General features: G+C 56.4%; 6 protein-coding genes across 6 annotated transcripts; 4 read left to right on the forward strand and 2 right to left on the reverse strand.

Annotated features, from left to right (window-relative positions):
• Positions 1 to 261: 261 nt before the first annotated feature.
• On the forward strand, positions 262 to 2,550 carry trp-1 (Multifunctional tryptophan biosynthesis protein; the record flags this gene model as incomplete). The annotated part of the gene is made up of 2 exons (XM_066150854.1): positions 262 to 967; positions 1,100 to 2,550. The coding sequence occupies 2 exons, from the start codon at positions 262 to 264 to the stop codon at positions 2,548 to 2,550; spliced, it is 2,157 nt and encodes a 718-aa protein (XP_066009662.1).
• Positions 2,551 to 2,902: 352 nt separating this feature from the next.
• Positions 2,903 to 4,232, forward strand: CGGC5_v001578 (uncharacterized protein; the record flags this gene model as incomplete). The annotated part of the gene is made up of 5 exons (XM_032034659.1): positions 2,903 to 3,086; positions 3,205 to 3,429; positions 3,492 to 3,598; positions 3,666 to 3,905; positions 4,014 to 4,232. The coding sequence occupies 5 exons, from the start codon at positions 2,903 to 2,905 to the stop codon at positions 4,230 to 4,232; spliced, it is 975 nt and encodes a 324-aa protein (XP_031886479.1).
• Positions 4,233 to 4,836: 604 nt separating this feature from the next.
• On the reverse strand, positions 4,837 to 5,972 carry CGGC5_v001579 (uncharacterized protein; the record flags this gene model as incomplete). Its single annotated transcript, XM_032034660.1, has 2 exons — positions 4,837 to 5,724; positions 5,808 to 5,972. 2 exons carry the CDS (start codon positions 5,970 to 5,972, stop codon positions 4,837 to 4,839), a joined length of 1,053 nt encoding a protein of 350 aa, XP_031886472.1.
• Positions 5,973 to 14,092: 8,120 nt separating this feature from the next.
• On the forward strand, positions 14,093 to 16,941 carry rga5 (Rho-GTPase-activating protein 5; the record flags this gene model as incomplete). The annotated part of the gene is made up of 4 exons (XM_032034661.1): positions 14,093 to 14,243; positions 14,583 to 14,741; positions 14,795 to 15,385; positions 15,476 to 16,941. 4 exons carry the CDS (start codon positions 14,093 to 14,095, stop codon positions 16,939 to 16,941), a joined length of 2,367 nt encoding a protein of 788 aa, XP_031886473.1.
• Positions 16,942 to 17,676: 735 nt separating this feature from the next.
• Positions 17,677 to 19,769, reverse strand: GPI10 (GPI mannosyltransferase 3; the record flags this gene model as incomplete). The annotated part of the gene is made up of 3 exons (XM_032034662.1): positions 17,677 to 19,089; positions 19,162 to 19,386; positions 19,557 to 19,769. 3 exons carry the CDS (start codon positions 19,767 to 19,769, stop codon positions 17,677 to 17,679), a joined length of 1,851 nt encoding a protein of 616 aa, XP_031886474.1.
• A 2,226-nt stretch (positions 19,770 to 21,995) lies between these two features.
• On the forward strand, positions 21,996 to 23,467 carry otaA (Ornithine aminotransferase; the record flags this gene model as incomplete). Its single annotated transcript, XM_032034663.2, has 3 exons — positions 21,996 to 22,490; positions 22,561 to 23,262; positions 23,330 to 23,467. 3 exons carry the CDS (start codon positions 21,996 to 21,998, stop codon positions 23,465 to 23,467), a joined length of 1,335 nt encoding a protein of 444 aa, XP_031886475.2.
• Between the last annotated feature and the right edge of the window lie 1,758 nt (positions 23,468 to 25,225).

Consider the following 25,225-nt stretch of genomic DNA (forward strand, 5'->3'; position numbering starts at 1 on the left):
GCCTCCGGCACCGAGACGCACTGTCTTCTACCGCCAGTTTGCTGGTAGACGCACAGTAAGGTTTAAGCTCCGACATACGGTACGGTCTTCCTTCCTCAACCGCCTTTTCATTTGTACTGCAAACCGTCCTGTTGACTCACTTCAGTCAATCTACACTCACAACTACCGGCATTTCCAACTTCTGGTACAAGACTCCTCGAGGGAGAACGACCACGAGCTCCCAATTGACCCATTTTTCCGAGGCTTGAGTGCGTTTCCAAGATGCCGTCTCTCGATATTATCGATCACTCACCCCACCACCCGGACCCGTCGCCACCGATCCCGACGGCATCTAACTTGATTCTCATCGACAACTACGACTCTTTCACCTGGAACGTCTACCAGTACCTGGTTCTCGAAGGCGCAAACGTCACCGTCTTCAGAAATGACAAGATCACGCTCCCTGAGTTGATTGACAAGAAGCCAACTCAATTGATCATCAGCCCTGGACCTGGACATCCCGAGACCGACTCTGGCGTTAGTCGAGATGCCATTAAGCACTTTGCCGGCAAGATCCCCATTTTTGGAGTTTGCATGGGTCAGCAGTGTATCTTCGATGTCTACGGAGGAGAGGTTGGGTCCGCAGGAGAATGGCTGCACGGCAAGACGTCCCCTCTGACACATGATGCCAAGGGTGTGTACGCTGGCCTGCGCCAAGGTCTCCCGGTCACCAGGTACCACTCGCTCGCCGGCACTCGTGTTACTCTGCCGAGTTGCCTCGAAGTCACTTCCTGGGTTGCCACGGCAGACGGCTCACCGGGCATTATTCAAGGTGTTCGACACAAGGAGTACACGATCGAGGGTGTTCAGTTCCATCCCGAGAGTATTCTTACCGCTGATGGTCGTACCATGCTTCGAAACTTCCTGCAGCTTCAGGGCGGCACTTGGGAGGAGAACGAGAGGCTCAAGAAGGGCTCCGCTGCGAGTGGTGAGTCCAAGGTGGTGGCCTCCGCGCCAGCGAAGAAAAACAACATCTTGCAGCAGATCTACGCCCACAGGAAAGCATCCGTTGCTGCTCAAAAGTTGATTCCCTCGCAAAGACCCGCTGATCTCCAAGCAGCCTACGACTTGAACGCCGCTCCGCCTCAGGTCTCTTTCGTCGACCGCTTGCGCCAGACCCCGTTCGATGTTTCCCTCATGGCAGAGATCAAGAGAGCCTCGCCTTCTAAGGGTATCTTTGACATTAACATCAACGCTCCTACGCAGGCAAAGAAGTATGCTCTTGCCGGCGCCAGCGTCATCTCCGTCCTTACCGAGCCAGAGTGGTTCAAGGGAAGCATCGAGGATCTTCGTGCCGTCAGACAAGTATTGAACGGCCTGCCCAACAGACCAGCTATCCTTCGCAAAGAGTTCATCTTTGAGGAATACCAGATTCTTGAGGCAAGACTGGCCGGTGCCGACACCGTGCTTCTGATTGTCAAGATGCTGGAGACAGAGCTGCTGGAGAGGTTATACAAGTACTCCCTGTCATTGGGTATGGAGCCGCTTGTGGAGGTGCAAAATGCCGAGGAGATGACTACTGCACTGGAGCTGGGCGCCAAGGCCATTGGTGTCAACAACCGCAACTTGGAGAGCTTCGAGGTCGACATGAACACAACGAGCAGGCTGAGGAGTATGGTGTCTGAGAACACCATAATCTGTGCCCTCAGCGGTATCAACAGCCACAAGGACGTTCAAATGTGCAAGAAAGACGGCATCAACGCCATTCTCGTTGGCGAGGCTATTGTCAGAGCCCCTGACACCACCAAGTTTATCAGAGAGCTGTGCTCCGGCTCAGACGCCGAGCCTGAGCCGGTTAAGACTCAACCTCTGTTCGTCAAGATCTGCGGCACGAGGACGCCAGAGGCTGCTCTGGAGGCTGTGAAGTCTGGTGCCGACTTTGTCGGAATCTGCCTGGTTCCTGGTGCCAAGCGCTGCATATCTGATGAGACGGCCGCGGCGATTTCAGGGGCGGTCCACTCATACACGCCTGCAGCGACCCGGCAAGAGTCAAGGATACCCACCATGTCTGCAACAGACTATTACACGGCGTCGGTCTCCAGACTATCAAGCTCTCGCCCGCTGCTCGCGGGTATCTTCCAAAACCAACCACTGGACGAGGTCTTGGAGAAGCAGAAGCGTTTCAACTTGGACATTGTACAGCTCCATGGAAATGAGCCTATCGAGTGGGCAAACCTCATTCCCGTCCCCGTCATCCGCGCATTCAAGCCCAATTCGATTGGTCTTGGTCTCCGCGGCTATCACACCATCCCATTGCTCGACTCCGGTGCGGGCTCTGGTAAGCTTCTCGACGTCTCTAGCGTTAAGGAAATTTTGGCGAAGGACCCTGAGCTGCAGGTCATCCTGGCGGGTGGTCTGAACCCAGACAATGTGATCGAGGCGGTCAAGGCAGTTGGAGAGTTTGGTGATCGCATCGTCGGCGTTGACGTGAGCAGCGGCGTTGAGGAGGACGGCAAGCAGAGCCTGGACAAGATCAGAACATTCATCAAGAATGCGAAGGGCTTCAGGTAGAAGGTGAATGGCCATGAACAAGAAAAGTGATGAACAATAGACAGCTACGTCTCGCAAGAAAACATCATGCCCCATCATCGTCTCATCATCACCAAACTGGAAGTCATACTCAACAACCACCTTCCAAGTGCTGGTTCGTGCCTACTTATTTCTCTTCCTGGTGGCTCCCACTCAGCCTTGTTTTGGAGATAAATAATCTGCCCAGCTTGAACAGTGATTTTCTTTTCTTCCCTTCCATCGCGAGAAGATCATATCTGCACAGCGAGGACACAGTGAGATCGGCGATATTCCAACAACATCAGAACGAACCGTCCCAAGAAAAGCAACCACATACCTAGCCCGGAAGATAACGATGGTGGCCGGTATCTTCAAGGACAGGGTTCTCGCGGCCGCTGGCAAAAACGAGCACGAGGTTGAGAAACTCCAGACATGGACCCAGATGCGGAAGGGACGGTTCTCGCTTGACATGGACGACTCGGTCACGCACCTTCTCTGTACGGATGAACAATTCAAAAACAGAAACAGGAACAAGAGGAGTACGTCTCAGGTTTTCATATCACTCTTCGTAGCCTCTTAGCCTGCGCCTTTCCTGTTCAGGGTGGCAAACTGTCCACGTTTGGGTAGGGTACTAACGACTGTGTTTTGCGATTCCAGTTCAAGAAGCCACACAGAAAAACAAGGACAAAGAAAAGAAGATCAAGATCAAGATCGTCCATGTCGATTGGTTCACCTTCTCCTGCACTCGCAACAAGAAGCTGCGCGAATGCGACTATGACTTCAAAGCCATCAAACGCAGAGAAGATATCAAGCTCAGGAAGCGGAAAGAAGAGGAGGCCAGGATTCGGAATGCTATGGTTGGCCAGGATTGGATCAACCCTGGTAAGTACATCACTGACGAGTCGACCAGTTTCCCCATGAGGTTCCGACATTGACATCTCTAGACCTCTACCGCGTCTTTTCGGACAAGTACCACTTCCGATACGAGATCCAGCTCTTCCGCGACACCGAGGACGAGTATGGCGCCGTGCATGAGAAGTACGAGCTCTACGTTAGTTTTCACAAGTCAGCACTCCGTCACCACGCAAAAGCATGCTAACTCCTTACTATTTCATCAGCTCTTCGAGTCCCACGCGGAGCCCCGTCTCTACTGGTTTGGAGCTAAGTTGTACCAGAAGAAGCACGACGGCGTCTGGCGCTTCCGTGCCATCGAACGCACCAGCGCCACCTGCGGAGTCTTCGAGACCGAGTTCGAGCACTTCAAGAACTTCTTCGAAATCAAGACCAAATACCGCTGGTGTGATCGAGTGCTGAAGGCTGGCACTGGGGAGAAGACAGACTTCAGCTATACGCCCCCGGTAAGGACGGCTCCTTCTGTTACGTCCCATTGTTTCTGCACATTTTCCTGTTCCTGTTATCGACCCCCATATCTTGGGCTGAATGGTCTGCTAACATGGCAATCTTAGACTCGAGGCAAGCCTGTCGGAGGCAGGCTGACCCCAGGCCTCACCTACGACCAATGCGTCAAGCGCAACATTCAGACCCGCCTTCTCTTTGCCGACCTCTTCGGCGACGAGCTCCCCGCCAACATCCAGAACGACGTCGCTATGACAGAACTCCTAGACGAGATCATCGACAAGGCTTGCGCCGCTCATTGCGAGGGTCTCTGCGATGCCGTCCATTAGATGCGGCCCACCGAGGTACCAGCGCCTGCCGAGAGAGACACACCCGTCGAAAGCGACAACTCCTAAGAGGGGGCGTTGTATTAAACGAGCAGCGCGCCCTCTGATAGCACGTCACAGCTGAGCGTTGAAGACATTGACGAACGCCTTGGTAGCATGCAGGAATGCGAGATGGAGGATGCGACGGCTCCCTCCTTGGACAAAGACGAGTGATGACCAACCACTGCTGCCCTCTCCGAGGGTCTCACCATGCAGGATTGGTGAAAGGGACACATGGAAGGAGTGATCTACATACACTACCCAAAAGATGATTTTCAGGGGCATATGGATGGCGACCAGGTTAGATGCATGCTGAACAACTTTGGAAGGGGAAACACAGCGAGACATCGGGAGCGAGAAATCTGCTTTTTTGCATTTGAGAAACACCAAGCTCAAGACTTTCATAGACCTAGAAGGCACAGCACCCTTCGACTTCATTTTCTTCAATAGACCAATCTCGCATTCTTTTAATAACGCTTATGCAACCCTTTCCAGCCCGTTCCCCCAAACGCCTCCCAGAACCCAGCAAAAATCCACACAAGCTCCCCTTCTCCTTCAGGGGCAAGTATCAAAACCTCAACTTGGGCATGACAAAGACCAACAGCACCAGCGCGACCATGAGGCCGTACACCCACGCGTACAGCATCATCCTTCCCCACCAGCCCTTCCCCTCCGTCATCCGGCGCAGCGTTCCCATGCGCCGGCTTGCCGCATCCATCCCGCGCTCCGTCTTGTCCATGCCCTCGCCCGCGCGCGAGAGCACGTTCTTGTCCTGCTCCAGCGTGCTCGAGAAGCGCTGCGACGACGCCTTGAGCGCGCCCGCCATCTTGAGGATCGACTCGGACAGCGTGTCCTGCTCCTGGCGCTGCCGGTCCAGCAGCGCCTCCGCGGTCGCCGTCGACGCTGCGCCTGTTGAAGCGGTGGATTTCAGGGTGTTGCTGCGCCGCTGGGCGAAGAGCGCTGCGCGCGCTGTGGATGTTGCCGTTGCCGTTGCCGTGCCCGTCGACGTCGCTGTTTCCGGTTCTGCGGCGGCGGTGGTGTTGGCGGCGCCGCGGGGGCGTAGGGTCTGTGAGGTCGTCGTTGGTGCTAATGTTGATTCCGGCGCCGGTGTGTGTGCCGGTGCCGCCGCCGCTGCTCCCAACGGCGGCGCAAGGTCCGGGATGTCCTCCGCGGAGTCGTCGTCGCCCGTGTCTTCGGTGGGCATGTCCGTGGACCGCGAGTTCGTGCTCTCGCTGGGCGTGGGGATGATCTCGCCGAGGATGTCCTCGCCGTCGGAGCTGTAGTCGTCGTCGTCCTCGTGCAGCTGCTCGAGGTCGTGCATTCGGTCCACCAGCCTCTCGAGCAGCTCGCGCTTGCGGTTGAGGTCGACCTGCATGTCCTGCCTGCGCGCGAGGAGCTTGACGTGGAGGGCCTCCTGCTCGACGCGGGTCAAGAGGCTGCGTGCGTAGTCCAGATTCTGCACGGGTTTCCGCAAGTCAGTCGCTTGTGTGGGAGGATCACCTCTCGAGTAGAGGAGGGGGCCAAACGAGAGACACTCACCGAGTTCAGCCTCGCCCTCTCGAACTCGCTCGCGCGCAACCTCCTTTCGCGATCATGGTCTGCGTGCAGGATCGTCTGGTCGAGGCGGCGGAGCAGCTGGCTCAGTTCCGCGACGCCGCGCTCCGGGGGCGCGGGCGCCGACGTCGACGATGACAGCCGCGCCATGGTTCACTTTCGTATGTTGCACTTCCTTTTTCTCGTCACTCGTAATCGTATCTTTCTTTTACTCGTATCCTGCGGGAATGGCGGCTGTAGGGGCGGGCGAAAATGGTTTTGACAGGGTGTCTGAAGCTCATGATGTCGTTGGAGGGGGGGTCCAGCCACGGTGGCTGAAGCTCTATCGCATTGCGGTCGCGCACGGGCCATGCTCAAAGTAAAGTGCAGAATCCCATGTTGCTGAGGATTCACATGCATGAGTCTTCTTCTGCCCACGCAACTCAGCGACGAACCTACTTGTCCGTTCTAGCCATACACTCTTGGGGAACCGGGCAAACTATCCCAACGATTTGGATCTCTCGTCGGCGGGTGATAGGTCTCATGAAATCAACTACGCCTCAAGCAACGCGTCTTCGACTCGTAAGAACAGACACGTGAAACGCCGTCAGCTGATCACTTTTTCTCGTGTAAGCTCTGTCCCCATCCCCATATTACACGAGACCAGCCGATGTGAATGATACTCTGCTGCTGCCTCCTTCGTGTATCTCACTCAGGCATCCCATACACAATGTCCTTTGTCTAAGACGATGTGCGTGAGATCATCCGAAGCTTTAGTTTTGATTGTGATGCCTTGCATGCCGCATCATCACAGGACGTCAGTGCCGTAGGAGTAGACCTGTTCGTCCAAGAAATGGGCAAGTCCGAGCTTAAACACGCTCCCTCGCCATCTGATGCGAATACAGCAGTAGATGGCGGCGTGTGGATAGGCAGAAAGGAGCATGAGTAATCAACCTCGTCTGGACTATCTTGCCGGATGAGGCGCTTCACTTCTTCTGCGCCTGCGGAAGGTTAATGAGACTCAGATTGCTGCAACACCAAAACAGATCAAGATGGCCACTAGTCAAAGGCGACTATGGTGTGCAGCAAGTTATGCGAATCGCAGGCGTTTTAACATCATCAGCTTTTATCTCCTACTAATGTTGCTGTGCCACTCCCACGAAGACGAACACCACAATGTTGCCGTCGGGGCCAATGTTTCACTCATGTCTTAGCAGCCGCCATTTCAAGGCGCAGTCAGTGTCTTCTACATCCTCAATGCTGAGGAAAGAGGAGATCTTGCATGGATTGCGTTTCCATTTCACCTTCAGCTGGCATAGCCTTCAGGTACCATTGCCACTCACTACAGGTTGACGCCCAAACTCACGGAGCCAGGTCCGAATGAGCTCGAGATGCCTGAACTTTAGTTAAGTTACAGTGGCCTTCGAGGAAGAATTCTACCACGCAAGTAATTTCAGCCGCAGCTTCATGAGTTGCGGTGATTCCAGGTCCGCTTAGTCAAGACCTCTCATGTAGATGATTTGCTGAGTCAACTCGCGCAATGGACGTTCCGAAGTAGTGCGGAGCACTACCTTTGGGCCCTGACTTACAGCCAATGCAGCCAAGGCAGTTGGGGTGCCTTCGGTCTACAGATCCAATTCTGCTTGACGTATCTTGCAAGATGTCAACTTGCCTTTGCCAACGCTGGTGTTTTGTCTAGAAAAATTGTACTGCCAAGCCGCCCACTGTCACATGAGAGAACATTGACAAGCCGTCTTGAGAAACAGGCTTCAACCTTTCTTGAAAGCGCCGATCCTTCGTACAGGCCCACGTCAAGCTGCCATCGCCCCAACAGTGGTTCAAAAAATCATGGCAACAAGAACACAATGATTTGTAGTGTCGGCGATGCTGGAGTCCGTTATCACTGCCTTGCGCATGGCATGTGGCCAACTCACAGAGTCCCGACTACTCCGAGCCTCCACACCTGCGCAAGTCGCGCATCGCAAGATGTCAGCATCGTGGCAGGTCGTGCGCGCATGATGTGAACGGTGGTGGCTATGCCCTCCTTCTTCTTCCTTCTACCCCGCGTTTGTTTTTAGGTATAACCGGTTCCTGGGTGGGTTTCCTGTTACCTATCATGGAGGGGAAGTTGTCATTGTGCGTTGGCGTTCGTGTGTGTGAGTGCATGGCTGCCATTCCATTCAGCCCTGCAGACACGGGAGAAATCCTCCGTTTCAGCAGTTAGCCTGTTTCATTTCCTGCAGCTGTATTGCAGATTCGTGTAGATCGATTTCTCTCTCAACCGTAGTCTTGCTGGCAGCGTCAGAGAATTGTGACGACAAGAAAGAGCGCTTGCTATTGGGTGCGACGGGGCGAATTGGCGACCAGATGACGAGGCTCTACCGCTCTGCGCCACATCTTGTTCGGCTGACCGGCCGAAATGTGCGCCGCGGGAGAACGTCATGGCAAAGTGATGCTGGAGGCAACTTTTCCCTCTGCAAATCCAAGTTGGAGGTACTTACACGAGACTCGCAGGCCTAGCTGCGTGGTGAAGCAACATACAACCCGACGAGGGGAAGTTGCTGTGCGTCCCTGCATGATGAAAAAAGTTGGTGCTAATTATGGAAACGGGATGAACCCGGTATTGGCTGGAGCAGCTCGTTGACGGCATGATGAAGGGTCTTCGCAATGGTACGTATCTTGTGGCGTGGTATGAACTAATAAAGTGGTGGCCGTGGGCGGCAGACGCCGATATTGGACGGGAGGGCGGGAGGTGACAGCAGCCAGGAAGAGCATCGGGGCAAAGCTCAAAAGAGCCCTTGAGGCCGTTGACATAAACTTGGCGGGGACGGTGGCATCGTCGTCGAAGCCGGAGGTGCACGACGTCATTGGGTAGCTGTGGGGGGGAGCCTTCAAGTGAGTGGAACATCTGGCAAGGAAGATACCCGTGGGATACCGCGCGGGTGGCTGGGAGATTCTTCTAGCGGTAAGTAGCAGCAGGGTATCGGGAAGCCACCAGGACACTGGACCCGCCAGTCCCTGAAGACGGAGCTGGGAGGCTAGCTGACTGGTTGGACCGATGGATGTTCGGCAAGATCCAGCATCTAGGCTCTGTGGAGGTTGGAAAGGTTGGACTGGGATGATTTTGGGTTGCGCTGCCTCGCTGCGTCCGCGAGGTCAATTAGCGAGCGGTGACTCACACCCGTTCGAGTTGTCCGAGGGTTCAATATTCGTTCCTTCTCTGTCTTTAATGGTTTCCGGACATAGGAGCAAATCCCCAAACACTGCCAAAGCTGTCAGATCGGCCTTTAGTTGAAAAGTGCCTTGGCCGATTGGTCAAACTGCTCGATACTGCAGGCTAGGAGAGGCGCGTCCAGGGCCGAAAGGCTAGACTCTTCCCGCCGCAGGTGAGCGCTGCAGGCGAATGCTTGGAAGTGGCATGGTGTCTGGCCACGGCAAACCTGCGTAGAGCGATCGGCCAAGGTACGAATACTGCCTGGCTTTCAGAACCGAATTCCCGTGCTCCAAAAATCCGATGGAAATTTCTGAACGAGACAATACCACGTCGGGCAGGGCCGAAGGGAAGGGCGTCGGAAGTAAAGAGTTTGGTCCCTGAGGTTGCATTGCACCGTACAGATGTAGACGCGGGCGTCAGGTAGAGCACAGAAAACCCGAAGAACCTGCGATTGCGACTTCAGGTCGGTACCTCTGCCCTACGGGGGGCGCCATGCTGCACTAGACGGCTTGTATTGGGTTGCCGGCGGGCCTGACGGTGTCGACTTTGTGCGAGGCCCTGGTATTCCAGCAAGACCAACGACGACGTCGGCCGAGGATGGCTGCAAGGTGTGGCGGCGGAATCGGTACAGCTCCATCCGGCAGGAGGCTTAGCTCGGCGCTGGAGGAAAGATCGACGGCGGCTTTTGCCAATTCAGAAGTCGGGGCTCGGGCTAGGCCAGGGAACAGACTGCGACCTGAGGTCAAATCAGGACTTGAAGCTCCTGATCAGGAGTAGGAGGAACTGAAGACAGAAATAAATGATGTAGTGATGTGATGATTGTAGCATCGGACGGGCAGAGCTGGGCAAAGCAAAGCAAGTCTGAGCCTGGATGTTGTTGGAGGCGGGCGTCGCGAGGTCCACCGGCCGAAAGCGGGCAGTATCCAGGCTGTGGAATGGGATACCGGGCTCCAGTCCGAGATACGGGAGGTCAAACAAAGAAATCTGATCAGATCAGGCCGTCCGTGGGAGCCCGGTGGGTGAGACGGCTGTGTGAGACAACTGTGAGCTGCCGGTTGGTGGTGAATCAAGGCAATGGCGTGGGAGGAGGAATTCGATGTCGTTGGATGGGGAATGGGAATGTCCCGCGGAGTCAACATTCGACGCTGCGGCCGTGTCGTCGGGGCAAGGTGATTTTTGACGTTGGAGAGTTTAATATCACGGTTGTCGGCTGGCGTGATAGTGCGGACGTCGCGTGCCACGGTTCATCAGCGGGCTTTCTTTTTCCTGTTCAATTGGCAATGTGAAAAGCACGCATTATTGAGTAGAGGAATTGGTCGAGAAGGAACGAGAGCCCGGGGTGCGTCTGTCAGTTGCCGTTGGATTGGACGAGACGGGCCGGAGGAGCAGGTGCCAATGCAGGTACCTCGGCGGCGCACTTGCATTTCGAAGTAAGTACCTACTTCTTACCTTCCTTCCATTCCGTAGGTAGGTAGGGATGTAGGTACCTACCTACCTTCCATAAGGTAGAGAACCTAAGCAGACGCAGTGCCTGCCTGGCGCTTGCTGCCGGGTGGTAGGTACCTAGGTAGGTAGTCCTCACCTCAGGTTTCCCGCCTGATTAAGGCTCGTCAGCCAGCACTTTTCGTTTCGCGGGATGTGGATGTGGTCGTAGCCGGCCGGGCGGGAAATTGGGGGAGGAAATGAGTGAGCATGGTGATGTCGAGTGCGTGTTTGTTTTGCTTTTTGTAAAATTGTTTTTTGTTATTATTGACCACTGACCACCAGTGTTTTGATCCTTCGGGTTTGTTGCTGCAGACGGCAGTGTCTGTTTTGAGCGCCCAAGCTCCATTTCGAGGTCCAACCTGTTCACCCGCGAACCACTGGGACTGGGACCAACGAGCAACAACCATGGATAAACCATCGCCAGCCACTGCATGGAGGCTGCGGCTAGGAGGGGCAGCCCAGGCTTGACTCGCGAGACTTTCAACGACAGCGGGAGACCTGTCGGAGAAGGCTGAAGAGGGGAAGAGGGGCCTTGCCAGCGTCTGCTTCTGCTGCTCCAAGGCGTCGATATAATTAGGATTGCAGGAAGCACTGCACTCGCTGCACCCGCTCAAGGAGTGAATGAGTGTTCAGCGTCGTTGGCAGCTGCAGTGTATCCGTACCGTGATATCGACCTTCCATGGATAAGGTAGCTGTCAGCAGGCCACCCACCACCACCACCACCACCACAGCCGCAGTACCCGTGGGAGCCCCCGGGTGCCGTGTGTTTGGCCACACCTTATTCTGCTTCCTTGCCGTGCCGCGTGTGAAATCTCTGCCCGCTCATGAGTTCTGCCAGGAGGTATCCGTACTGCTGCAGTTTTTGGAGGATCAATGTTTTTGATTCAAGTGAAAACCCTCAGCGGGGAGGGAAGAGACAGGCTCCACTGCTCTTGTGGTCACCCAAGAGGCCCAGGTACCTAAGTAGTAGTCCAGTCTCATTTTGCCGTAAAGTAGGTACCTAACTACCTTCCCTCTTCTTCCCTCGCTCCCCCAGCATTCACTTGATCCTTCCTGGCGGCGCCCCACTGAGCCAAAATAATCCAAGCACACTCCCACCAGTGACACTGGACCGACCACGCTCATCAGTCCCGGCAGCGGTGCAGCAGCATCTCAACGTCCCACGTCCCACGTAACTGCGCATCAGTAGCGGGCAGTAGCACCTTCTGTCCGCTGCACGCCTCGGGTCTCGACTCGTCGCTCTCTCCACCCGCCAGAGGGCCTGGGCTCTTGGAGACGACGATTCCTGCGGTAAAAGGGAAGGGCAAGACGGAAACCTGCCCTGCCCTCTCTCTGTCCCCTCCAGGAGTCCAGGGCTCTCGATGCCCGCCAGTCCCGTTCCCACTCCCGCTCCCACTCTCCGTCCGTTTGCTGCTGTTTGCTCCCATTGGGAATCTGGGATTGAAATGCTCCACGACGAACGCTGTTTTTCCAGAGCCAAAGATTGGGATTGGCTCGGTACTGCGCCCACCCCTCGTGCTCATCCTCATCCTCGTCTTCGGCCCTCGTCGGGGTGGACGCTGGGACTGCCCTACCAGACCACCTGACTGACGATAACCCTGTCGACGGGCGGTAACCCTGTATCTTCAAGGGCCTTGGGGTCATTCATCCCGTATTGTCGCCTGCGTCTGTTTCTCGCTTCTGTGGCTGCTCCGTACTGCTGCTACTGCTGCTGCTGCTGCTGCTACTGCTGCTGATGACTTGCCGTGGACATGGGTTTGTCTTTCTGCTGTGCTCTGGATATCTATCGTTTTGTGGCTGTGATTATTGGTGGTGCTTGGGGTCTCGAGCTCATCCCGCATCATGGACAACACGACGACGTACATGTTTCCTCGCATGGCATGGCATCATGGAGCGAACAACAGACGAGGACTGGCAATCCAGAGTATCCATTCGTAGGTAGGTAATCAGGTACCTAAGGTATGGAGAACTGGATCCGGCATTGCACAACTCTCCCGCCTTACTCACCTGCTCTCCATCCCGCCTTGCCGACTTGGGCCGTCTGCCTTGGAGTGCCTGTAACCTTGCGCAGTAGTAGACGTGCTAGTAGGCAAAAAGCTACCTGACCGGCGGGCTTTAATCAAAATAAAAAATAAAGAAAGAGTCTGGATTCATCACCACTGACGACAGCCGTCAATGGCATGGCACACTCATAATACATCGATGGATACTTCGTACAGACCACCCACCCACAGTGACTGAGACTGACTGACGGACTGCACACCACCACCACCACCACCACCACCCCATTGACATTCATTTTGCCTTGCCGTGCATTGCCTCAACGCATCTCTCCCAAAAACCCATGGAAGTCAGCATCCAGCAGCACAAGACCATAGTATCCCCCGACCTCAAGGCACCTTACGCACACACGCACCTGCGCCCGGGCTGCCTGGACCTGGGACCTTGACTTGAACTTGGCGGGGACCTGGACCTGGACCTGGACTTGGACCTGGACCATCTGCCCTGCACTTGCACTTGCACCTGCGCCTGCACCTGTTCCTCACTGGCTGGCTGGCTGGCTTGCTTGGGCACTCACTTGTACCAGCAACCTACCACCACCACCACCACCACGACCATTGCTCCCACCAGCGGCAACAAGCACCTACCTGCATACCCCCCTCCGTCTCCCACTCCCCATACCTTACCACCTGGACCTCTCGTCTGCTTCGACCTCCTCTTACCTTTTACCTCACCTTACTCACCTTCCCACTCGCTTACCTTACCGTACCGGACCTGTACCTGAACTCCTGCCTTTTACCCCTTCTTCTCGACCTCGTCCCAAACTCTCTCCCAAAACCCACAGCGTCTGTCTTGTTTTGCCATTCTTGCCGACGATTCTATTCCACGGGGACACCAACCTGTGCTTCGCGCGCGTTGATCGGAAACGTCACTCGCTTTCATCATTGTCTGTCGTTGAAATCCCACTAACGTACAGCTCTTGTCTTACCGACACCCGCCGATACAACACCTTACCCCCCCAAGACCAGCTCCGCATCATCGTCGCCTACCACTTACTGTCTTTGGCCAGCCCTGCCCAAGAACACTTGGGACTGTTACCTACTTTACCTCTTCGCGGACGCTCCTTCGTCATTCGCTCCCACCTCACCCTCTGCTCCAGTTCATGGCCAGCATTTCCTCCATGACACCGACACCACGGTAGACCAGGAAAACAGAAAACCACGCCGAAATACACACATTCGCTGGAGCGCTTCATTCGACAAAGGAAACCACTCGCGCGCCAAAAGAACAACCCCACGCCCAATTACCGCCTGCGCGTCGCATCCAATCCTAGCGCATGCTCACACCCAATACCTTCCCAGCGACCTAACCCAGTGCAAAACACCACCAAGCGACCAGGCGAGCCGACCGACCGACCATATCCCCAGACGAAACTGGCTGCATCGACTTTGCCCCCGATCGCTCTTGCTCAATTTCTCCTTCGTTTTCGGTCGCCAGACGCCCCGCCCATCTCTATTTCCCGCGAACTGCAATCCCGACGCTGGCTCCTACACGATAATCGAGCTCCCACCATCTGCGTCCCGTCATTGCGATGACGTCCGCCGCTCCTCCCCCAAACCAGGCCTTCCAGCCCTCGACCGGCACCTCGACCGCGACCGCCGGACCTGCGACCCCAAACAAGAGAGACTTGAAGTCGTGGTGGAAGGGCTTCAAGCTGCCTTCAAAACACCAGGAACACCATGGTAGACACCCTTCTACTTTCGCATCAAAACACTCGCCCCCAGCACAACCCCTCTTCAGTGAAGATGTCGACGACCAAATGGATACGTCGCCTGTCCCGCTCGATTTTGTCCTGCTATTACAAGACAGGCATGTTATTGAGCCGGTCGACCCTCTTCCGCCCAGAATCGTCGCTTCAAGTGATGCGACAGCTCCCACCACCACCACCACCACCACCACTAGCCGGGTGGATGTGCTGAACAGGATGTCCCTGTCCGTCACTCAGCCTGTGCGCCAGTGTGCCAAGCGGATCCGCGCAGCTATGACTTCCTCCTTTACTTCAAGAGCTAAACGAAATACAGCAGAGACTCGACCTCACGGCATCTTTGGTGTCCCTCTCCGCCAGAGCATCACATATGCCAACGTCGCAATCTCACTCGTCGATGAGAACGGAAAGAGCTACATTTATGGCTACGTACCGATTGTCGTCGCCAAGTGTGGCGTATTCTTGAAGGAGAAGGGTGAGTTCGCGCAACCCGAGTCGGGCCAGTCTTCATACTCACCTTCATTGCAGCTACGACTGTGGAGGGCATCTTCCGTCTCAGTGGCTCTGAGAAGCGCATCAAGGAGCTGAAACAAATCTTTGATTCCCCCGATCGTTACGGCAAGGGCCTGGTTTGGGATAACTACACCGTACATGATGCCGCCAACGTTCTTCGACGATACCTCAACGACCTCCCAGAGCCAGTCGTGCCGCTGGATTTGTACGAGAAGTTCAGAGAGCCTTTGCGAGGTTCTACCAGGCAAGCGGCCGGCGACGCTGACGGCCCGCAATTCGTGGAGAACTTTGACGAGCAAGCCGCGATTGCCAAGTACCAGAAACTCATCACGGAACTGCCACCACTGAACCGCCAGTTATTGCTTTACATTTTGGATCTGTTGGCTGTGTTTGCCGCTAAGTCGGAGGAGAACAGGATGAACTCTCAGAACCTCGCCGCCATCTTCCAGCCCGGCATGTTGTCGCATCCACAGCATGCAATGGCACCCGAGGAATACCGTCTGAACCAGCATGTCCTCATATTCTTGATTGAGAACCAGGATCACTTCTTGATCGGCATGCAGGGCACGGCCACCGACGAGAAGACAAAGCAGTTGATTGAAAAGGGTACACCCCCACCTGCGGCTGGACCAGTCACCCCCAACCCGAACAGAAAGGCCTCGGGCTTGGGAAGGTCTGCTTCTAACGCGAGCGCAGGTGCTGAGAGCGTGAGGAGAGATGGGATGCTTCGTAGGAACCGATCGACGTCCTCGCGACACTCGCACCACGACGGCTCGACGACGCCGAACAGCCCTGCGCTCGCGCCGACTCCGAACAGCGGTCTCGGTAGAAGCAACACCGTCCCGTCCAAGAAGTCTCCCGCTCTTCAGGGCGGAAGGTTCAGGCGCGATGCATCGCCGATCCCTGGATCATCCCCTAGGATTCCGTCAACGACCGAGGAGCTTGCTGAGGTACCCGACCAGTCCCCTTCGGCCTCCACTATTTCGCCTGCGCCCGCCGCGATCGGAACCTCCACGTTGGCTCCCAATGCTGCCGGGAACGCAGGAAGGAGCCAGGAAAGGCTACTTGACCCACAGGAGGCTACGACTCCCGTCAAAGAGAGAACGCTGCCTAGCATCTTCCAAAGATCCCCCACCGGGGAGGGCGAGAAACGGCAGCCGAACAAGCTAAAGAAGAAGCGGATACCCGGAAGTTTGAACCCTAGCGCGCAAAGTTCCGCCGCGTCTTTAGGTACGCATTCTGCTGCTGTTTCGCCAAGCGTTGAGGCCCCGAACCCTTTGGAGCAGGTGGGAGGACCGATCCCTGAGCATGATGCCCTTCCCATCAGACAGCAACCCAATGCAGGTGACACACCCTCGGAACCTACTCCGCGCGCCTCCCAAGTCCCCTCAACCAACACACTGCATGTTGAGCAAACCCTGAAGGCCAAGAAGTCGCCACCAACCTCGCTTCATTCATCTTTTAACGAAGGTTCTGACATTGATCAGACTGAGGAGTCCATCATGACGACGTCGGCAGAGGCGATAGAGCAGGAAAAGGAGAAGAAGAGAAGGTGGAGGCTTTCTCGCCAAAGAAAGGACGACGGTCACCCCGGCATCACGTCGCCCCGTCTGGCATTTGGTTCTAACGATAACGCCGATGTCAGTGTTACTTCCATCGGTAGTGGAGGCTACAAGCCCCGCAAGAGTTTTACTGGTGAGAGCTCTGAGCAAGGCATGCACAACTCTGAGAGCAACGAATCTGGCAGGGACAGGGACGGCAAGGACGAATCCAAGGGCCCGATCGGTTGGATTAGGAACAAATACCGTGAGGCTAAGGAGAGCGCCGCCGAGAAGAGAAACAAGTCACCCCCAGCAGATCGGCAGTCGTCTTTGGGCGGCTCTAGCATCATGTCTGGTCGAGGCAAGAGCTTGGATATCCGAAGAGAGCCGGAGGAGAAGGTTCAGCATCCTGCTCTGCCTTCTTCGCCGCCTCAAGGGCCTACAGCTCACCCGCAGGCAGCACCGGCTCAGGCCCCTCAGCCTCAGTCAGTCCAGTCTCCCGTCCAGCAAGCAACACAGCCAGCGGCTGCCCCAACCCAGGCCCAAGCCCCGGCCCCTCTCTCGCAGCCCGCTCCGGCACAAGCCACACAAACAACAGAACCGCCGGCTAAGGCCGAATAACCGCGGTAGTTATGACGACATTCGAATATCGAACATGATGCGCATGGGGGTGTTTTGGCAAAGTCTGGGGATTACTTGGTATCTTTGGACATGATGAGGCACGTTCAGGGTTTGAAAGAGCAAACAGAGGTGTAGACGGAAAACTCTCTCTTCCAGAGGTTCACCTTGATATCATATGGTGGCACGTTTGTGAATCATAGTGTATGGAGTTGTATTCTGTGGCTTGGTGTCAGCGAAGCATTGCCCACGGGCTCGCTCGCCTCATGAAGGGATCATTGTCAAGTAGGCGTTGTCGAGTGAAGGCGGGTCCCCTAACGTTCATGGGATTACGTACGTATTCATGGTCTAGGAAAAGAAAAGACTTTTGCATTTCAAATATGTTTGACGATGTGACGTGTGATGGGACGGACTCTTGGCTTCGGCAGGGGCCGGCCTATCGACCTTGTGGACGCGTTTGCACGAATGAGACAGACACTGCAGCCGACATCTGTTTGAACGATAAGTTTCATAAGCTGACCTTTGCGTGCTTGTATCCACATACAATTCGTGAGGCTAAGAAGCTGTATAATTACACATATATTTACAGTCTCCGATCTAGCGATCTAGGAAGCTTCTTTGCATTCCAAGCAGGGAACGCGAAGTCTACATATTTGTTGCCATGCCGTGCGTTGTGTTGGTACAAGTTTCTTGGAAAATCAACGCTTTTCTTCTTCTACTCTTGTCACTGTTTTTTTCTCATGACTTGGTGGTGTACAGCCCCGTGTCCCAGACGACGAGCTTCCCACGCCTCCGGGAGTCCTCATTGAAGAAGCCGTTCCAGCCCTGCCAGACGCGCTTCGGGGCGATGCCGAGGTGCTTGCCGGCGCCGCGGAGGAAGAAGTCGGCGAGCCAGGGCTCGATGCCCTCGAAGCCGACAATGTAGCGGGGGATCTGCTCTGCCGTGGCCGCCGTCGTCGAGGAGGATGTTGGCCAGAGCTCGGTGGACATGAAGAGCTGGGGGTCGTCGTAGAAGCGGTCTGCCTCGTCGCGGTAGTTGAGGCGTTCCGGGGAGTTGGGCGCGGTGTGGAGGGGCGGCTCGCAGGTGAGAGCGCGGGCGCGGAGGGAGGGGTGGTGGAGGTGGGAGCGCCAGGGGGTGGTGTGGCAGGGGGTTAGGAAGAGGGCGAAGAGCTCGTCTGAGGCCGTGGTGTTGTGGGCGAGGGATGTGGCTGCCGTGGGTGAGGATGTTGGGTTTTGGCGGGCGTAGGTTTTGCGGAGGTAGGCGAGGACGGCCAGGGGCGCGGGCTGGTGGAGGAGGGTGAGGAAGAAGGCGAGGAGGGCGTGGAGGGCGAGGGCGAGGGTGAGGAGCCTCTTGCGGCGGAGACGCGGTTTGGGGAGGGGACGTTTTGCGGTTGGTGGTGGTGGCGGGGTCGTGAAGAAGGAGGCCAGGGGCGCGGCGGCGAGGACGTGGAGGATGGGGAGGAGGGGGTAGATGAAGCGGACCTCTTTGTGGGAGATGAGGGAGAGGGCGGCTATCGTGACGTAGACGGTCCAGGAGAGGGTTTTGAGGGTCTGGTTGCGGAGCTTGGAGGGTGTCGAGGGGGGTTTGTAGAGGGAGAGGAGGACGAAGGGGAGGTAGGCGATGGAGAGGAGGGGGAGGCCTTGGGAGAGGTAGTAGTGCCAGTCGTTGCGGCCGTAGAAGACGGCGAGAGACTGGGAGATGTTGAAGTAGCTGAATTTGTACGGCGGGAAGGTCCACTCGCCGAAGTAGAGACGGTCGGAGGCGAGGGAGAGAGTGAGGGCGAGGGCGCCGCAGAGGAGGGCCTCACGGAGGAGGATGAGGACGGTCGAGGGGGTGAGGACGGAGCAGGCGAAGAGAGGCCGGGTGAGTGTCGCGAGGACGACGGTGGCCCAGATGAGGACGTTGGTCGGGCGGAGCAAGACGGCGACGGCGGCGAGCAGGATCGAGAGACGGAGGTTCGTGAGCGTTCCTTGGGTGTTGAGGATGGAGCCGCCGGACGGCTTTGGGTTCTCCTTTGTGAGCTTGGGCTCGCCGAGGAGTTCCCAGGGGAAGTAGTTCAGGGCGGCAATGGTCAGAGTGGTCTCGAGGGAGTTTGAAAACGTCCTGGTTGAGCAGTACCACTGGAACGGGCTGAACATGCTCATGAAGAGCTGCGAGATGTGTGAGCATGAGGTCTCTCGGGTATTGTGGTGTGAGGCAGTGTTAGTGAGAGTGAGACTTACAGCGAACCATGAGACGGAGCTGTCAGCGCCGTAGATCTTGACGGCGAGTTGCCAGGTGTACCAGTCACCGGCGGCAGCGAAGACGGCCTGGGTGGCCTTTGGGGCGGCAAGGAGCAGCCATGATCGTGCGGCGACTGGGAGAGGTTTGCCTACGAGGTCTGCGATGGTGTAGACTCCGGCGAAGAGGGCGGGATGGAGGGAGGAGCGGAGCTGGTACTTCCATTCCTGAGTGCAGTGTCAGTACCCACTCGTCGGCAAAGAAAGATACAAGCAAAGATGGGGGTTGCTTTCAATGATGATAGTTGAATATGACAATTACAAATTGTAATCGCAACTCAACAACCCACGCTTCGTGAGAGAAACAGAGAAACGAGGGGGAAAAATGAAAAACTCACCCATGTAATCCATGCACCGCTCCCCTCACCAAAGGCCATGCGCCATGCGGGCTCGAGGGCCTGGAAGTACTCGTCGGGCTGGAAGAAGGTGAGGACCCACCAGGCGTTGAGCAGACGGATGACGAGGAGGTGCCGGAAGACGGAGGGCTTGTTGTGCTCGTTACGAACTGCCATTAGGAGTTCGGGGCGGGGCGAGGAGCCGACGGAAGCCATTGTGGATACGCGCTTGGCACGGTGCTGGAGCGGTGTTTGCTGAGCGGTGGCCGGCGGCGGCAGCGGCGGACGGGGGTGTTTGGAGGTCGGAAGGCCGCTATTGCGTAATCATCGGTCGGACGGCAAAAATGGGAATAGGGGGGGACGGGGCGCTGTGTGCTGTGTGCTGCGTGGGATGGGAATCGAGTCAGGAGGCACACACACACACAGCAGATGGACACACGCACACACGTCTGAGGATGTGAAGAGGCGTGTATGCGTAGAAGGACGAGGCAAACGGTGTGCGGTACGTGCGTTGCGGACGGTTGGTGTCGTGACGAATCCTGACTTGCAGGTTTGATCACTTTTCCCCCTTTTTTCTCCCCTTCTCGTCTCGGTCTCGGGAGAGGAAGGATTTGCTGTTGGGCTTGATGCCGACCTAGGCAGAGGAGGAAGAGGGTGAGCGGGCTGCTTGATCGCTAATGGAATGTCGAGACGAGGTTGGGAAGGACGGATTACTGGCGCAAAAACAGCGAATGGGACGATGGTCAGGCCCCCCCAAGTTTCACTGACAGGGCGCCGTTCACGTTCTCAGGTCGCCAGGCATTCTTGTTGGCCGCTAAAACCGAGTCGTCGAGGCCTGGAGAAGGAAGGGAACGGGGAACCAGGTGCCACCACCTAACCCAAAACCTCGATTATCAGGCATGAGGTCCAATGAGTATCCACCTTTCTTTGGCCACCGCAGGCTCTCCTATTGGCTCCCAAGGGGGCACCCATCGTAGAGACGCCTCCCATTGGCTCCGAACGGCGGGAGTTGAAATAGGTGCGCCATCATTGGGCGAGACCGCTCTCTTTCCGTGGAGCGTCTTCGAGTCCACCACTGTCTTCGGACTCGGCAGCTTAGGGACGGTCACAACATTCAATTCATCCCCACGGGCACTACGGCGTGTCACTTTACCGTCTCCCTCTTATCTGGCCGTTGACCCAATGGCGCAGCTCTGAATTACATCAGGCGAACGAACCCTGACAGTACACAAAAAGCAAAGCAACGTCAAAGATTACAGATGATATGATAGCGTAGATAGGGACCTCTCGTTGGTCCAAATGCACCGGCGCAGCTTCACGGACTGGGTCCCGTTATCGGCGCCGCCTTCTTTCCTCTGGTTTCCCCTCTTTCCTTCCTTCATTCCCGGCCCCGCCAATCAACCACACTCAACCAGCAGCCCGTCCGTCGGCAGTAAGGCAGAGAAGGAGCAACAGCTGGAAGGAAGGGGGGTTCGGTTCTTGTTGGTTGTCTCCCACGTTTTGATTCATCTGTTCCGTCACTCCAACATTCCGACACCACCACCACCACCAACGACCTGCCTCAGTACATACCTTCGCGGCGACACCGAGCAACGAAAACCATTACAAACAGAAACACTGGCGCCGCTTTCCCTCGGCCGCTTTCGAACTTGGATTTTATTTTCGTTGGCACCACACACGCACACGCACACCCCATACGGCCCATGTGACCGCAATTGGGAACATGGGATACACCGGGATGCTTTCCCTTAACCTGGCCCCCTTCGGGCGTCATCCTGCCCACTCACCCACTTGAGCCGCTTATACCTGCGCTTAGGGGAACATACCTGCACTTAGAGGCATAGCGGCACGCCTCTGACTCCGACACCAAGAGTTTGGTTCCAGGTCATGGCCCGCGTCTTACGCTTCAGCTTTCGACATGCCATGTCATGATTTCCCTCCTTGGTGGTCCATTTGCTCATTTTTTCACGACCTGATACCCGCCTCCGGCCGCTTTGTTGAGCGTGCTGGCCGTTGCCGCCGCCGCCGCCGCCCGCTTGCCCGCTCGCCTCCCTCTTCCTGGCCTGCGTGCTTGTCACGGTCCATGGTCGCTTTCTGCTTGACCCTATCCCATGTCATGTTCCCTCTGTCTGTCTGGCCTTGTTCTTTTAGTCAAGGACGCCCCCAAAGTCTGGGACCCATGTGCCGTCAGGGTATATTAAGCAAAGACCCCGCGATTTGCCCCTCGTCCCGGTCTTCCCTTCTCTTTGACTGTTTTCCTCTACCGAAAACCTTACTCCAACAGCCACCTGTCCCAAAGACACACTCTCTCTCTGACAACACGAATTGATGATCCCCAAACCCAATTGATACTCTCAACTTGTGCTTCCCCTGCCACTTCGTACTCTACGATACCCAAACAAACCACACAACTCTGAACCACCCAACCAACCAACTTACACCATGGCTCCCCACGCAAACGGCGGCGCCCCTCAGTCCAACAGCACCGCCTCCAGGTACCATGCCTCCTCCACCGACGGCGCGATCAAGACCGAGAACGAGTATGCCGCCCACAACTACCACCCTCTGCCCGTCGTCTTCTCCCGCGCGAGCGGCGTCCACGTTTGGGACCCCGAGGGCCGCCAGTACCTCGACTTCCTCTCCGCCTACAGCGCCGTCAACCAGGGCCATTGCCACCCGGAGCTCGTCAAGGCTCTGACCGAGCAGGCCAGCCGTCTGACCCTCAGCTCGCGTGCCTTCTACAACGATGTCTTCCCCAAGTGGGCCGAGAAGATCCGCGACGTGTTCGGCTACGACATGGTCCTGCCCATGAACACGGGTGCTGAGGCCGTCGAAACCGCCATCAAGATTGCGCGCAAGTGGGCTTACAAGGTGAAGGGCGTCGAGCAGGGCAAGGCGCTGGTCTTTTCTGTCAACGACAACTTCCACGGCCGCACGGTTAGTATACTCTTGCAGTACGATGTGTGCGAGTTGCGCGAGACCTCTAAGCTAACCATTGGAAAACCAGATGACCGCCGTCTCGCTGTCAGTCGACCCCGAGTCGAGAGACAACTACGGCCCCTACGTTCCCGGTATTGGCGCCGTGAACCCCTCCACCGGCAAGCCGATCCGCTACAACAACGTCGCCGATATTGAGGAGGTCTTTGAGGCGCACGGCAAGGACACCGCCGCCATCATCATCGAGCCGATTCAAGGCGAGGCCGGCGTGGTCGTGCCGGACGACGACTACCTCGTCAAGGTCTCGGAGCTGTGCAAGAAGCACAACGTGCTCTTCATTTGCGACGAGATTCAGACGGGTATCGGCCGCACGGGTCGCATGCTCTGCTCGCAGTGGGCGAACATCAAGCCGGACATGGTGACGCTCGGCAAGGCCATCTCGGGCGGCCTCTACCCCGTCAGCTGCGTCCTGTCCAGCAAGGAGGTGATGCTCGTCGTGGAGCCCGGCACGCACGGCTCAACATATGGCGGCAACCCGCTCGGCTGCGCCGTGTCGATCCGCGCTCTCGAGATCATGGAGGAGGAGGACCTCACCGCCAAGGCCGAGAAGCTCGGCAACATCTTTAGAGACAGCATCAGGGCCTTCAACTCGCCCATAATTCAGACCGTACGCGGCAAGGGCTTGCTCAACGCAGTTGTGATTGACGAGTCTGCCGCGAACGGAAGGACGGCGTGGGATCTGTGCTTGCTGCTGAAGGCGAAGGGCGTTTTGGTATGTCACTTTACCCCCTCCCCCTCCCCCACTTTCCGGTCATGATGGCTAATACTTGAATGAATAGGCCAAGCCCACGCACGGAAACATCATTCGCTTCGCGCCGCCTCTCGTCATCTCCGAGACGGACCTTCGCAAGGCGCTTAATGTCATCGGCGAAGCGCTCAAGGAGCTTCCGACCGTTGAGAAGGCCGCCCACCACTGAGTTGACCAGGGAAAGAGCCCCCTGTGCGAGGGTGATCGATGAGGCGAGGTGATACTTTTCACATCATAAGCGACCGAGTGAGTCGTCGCCCCCCGATGGCAAACGCGGGGAAGATGGTGTCTTGTCACACGACCAGAGCGCTGTGTGTGTGTGTGGCCCGTCAGATCTGAGGGGACTGCGGGGGAGTGGTTGTTTCGTTTGATCTGTCCTGATTTAGGCATCCAACCCTATCACGGGAAGGGAAAAAAGGCGTTGGGAGCTAGCTCTTCTCTTTCTTTGCGTTCTGACGCCTGCCTTGGAGCGGGGAACACGGATGAAGGAATTGCAGACTTCACAGTGCGCGCGCGCTCGTGCCGGGCAGCATCTCTTGGGGAATCATGGTCATTGGAAGCGGTTGCATGTGATACGGTCCGGAGCATTGAGGCCCTTTTTTGCGGGCTGCAAAGGTAGAAAGAATATGCATGTGCCGCTCGACCAAAGCAAAGGGTGGAATACACCTTTGAGTAGTAGATACAGAGCGAGAATCTCAGAGTGAGAGTATACACATAAAAAGAGATGATTACACCAAGGCCCTTGGGTAGCTACGATGGAGTCGCACCTGTGTACAGTCTCGAAAGATGTGGACGGATTCGGGAGGCTGCATGTGCATGTGTCGGTAGGTGGGAACACGTCGAGGTGCATGTCTTCCTGTCCACTCCTACCCTCCCACCACCACCACCACGAAGTACGTTTGTGCTATTATGTTTCCCCGGTCTTTTCCGTGCTAATTCCCATGGTCGTGTAGCCTATCTGTCGCGAGCTTCTCAAAGCACATACACACACTCACTCACTCACTCACAAGCTATCCAGTTCAGGCCTGCGCGGCCGTAGAGGTTGCGGCGTGGGGTCGGGTGTGGGATGGTTGTCACCCTCCCTCCTCTCTGAGGCCGTTGATTGAGGCCAAACATGTGTGTGTACTTTCATGGCATGTATCTTACCGGAATGCTGGCCGGGGTCGCTGTTGGTTGTGGGAGTCAGACGGGGAAGGGAAGGGGACTGATTCGCTTGGCGTGGGTTGGTCTAGGCAAGTGGATGGAGGTTGGAGTGGTGGTGGTCTAGATGGTGGTTTGATTGATTGAGGTGCATTGTTGGTCCAGAGGCGGTCCCCGTCAGCGAGCGGCCGATGGATGAGAGGTCTGGGTCGTCGTTCGTGGAACCTCAGGGTCTGGGTTTCTGGTGCAACCTTCAGGCGGCGATGCTGCGAGTTGGAGCTGTGATGTTGGACGATCTGGGGTAGGGCCTTGAAGATTGTGTGCTCTGTGTTAGCGGTGGTCTAGCCGTGACGGCTATGGCACGTATCATGATATCGTCGGTCATGTCAAGTGTATGTATCCTTCGTGTAACTCGTCTTGGATAAGGCACAGTAACCAATGCGATGATCACCTTCAAGCAGCGTAGTCTATGAGGCTCCTCGAGTCTTACAAACTCGACCGGCTCAATGCTTGGTTGATTGCAACGTCATGTCCACTGGTGATCGCACATTCATGAGTAGGACCGGCGGAGGTGTATCGACGGGAGATTGCGGCTCTTGGGGACACCTTGACGGACCAGCCCGTCTCTTGTGGCCAGGTGTGCGGAGAGAGTCGGTGTAGGGGTCGAGATCTCCTACCTAGTCGACCGGCGCGCCCTTGGGCTAGGGTCTTCCCTTGCTCGATGTCGCGAGGTAAGTGCCTGGACTGGGACTGTCGATGCCTAGGCGATTACCTAGTCGAGTCGAGT

This window comes from Colletotrichum fructicola (genome assembly GCF_000319635.2).
Source record: "Colletotrichum fructicola Nara gc5 chromosome Unknown KSG_Nara_v1_contig01, whole genome shotgun sequence".
NCBI classification, from domain to species: Eukaryota; Fungi; Ascomycota; class Sordariomycetes; order Glomerellales; family Glomerellaceae; genus Colletotrichum; species Colletotrichum fructicola.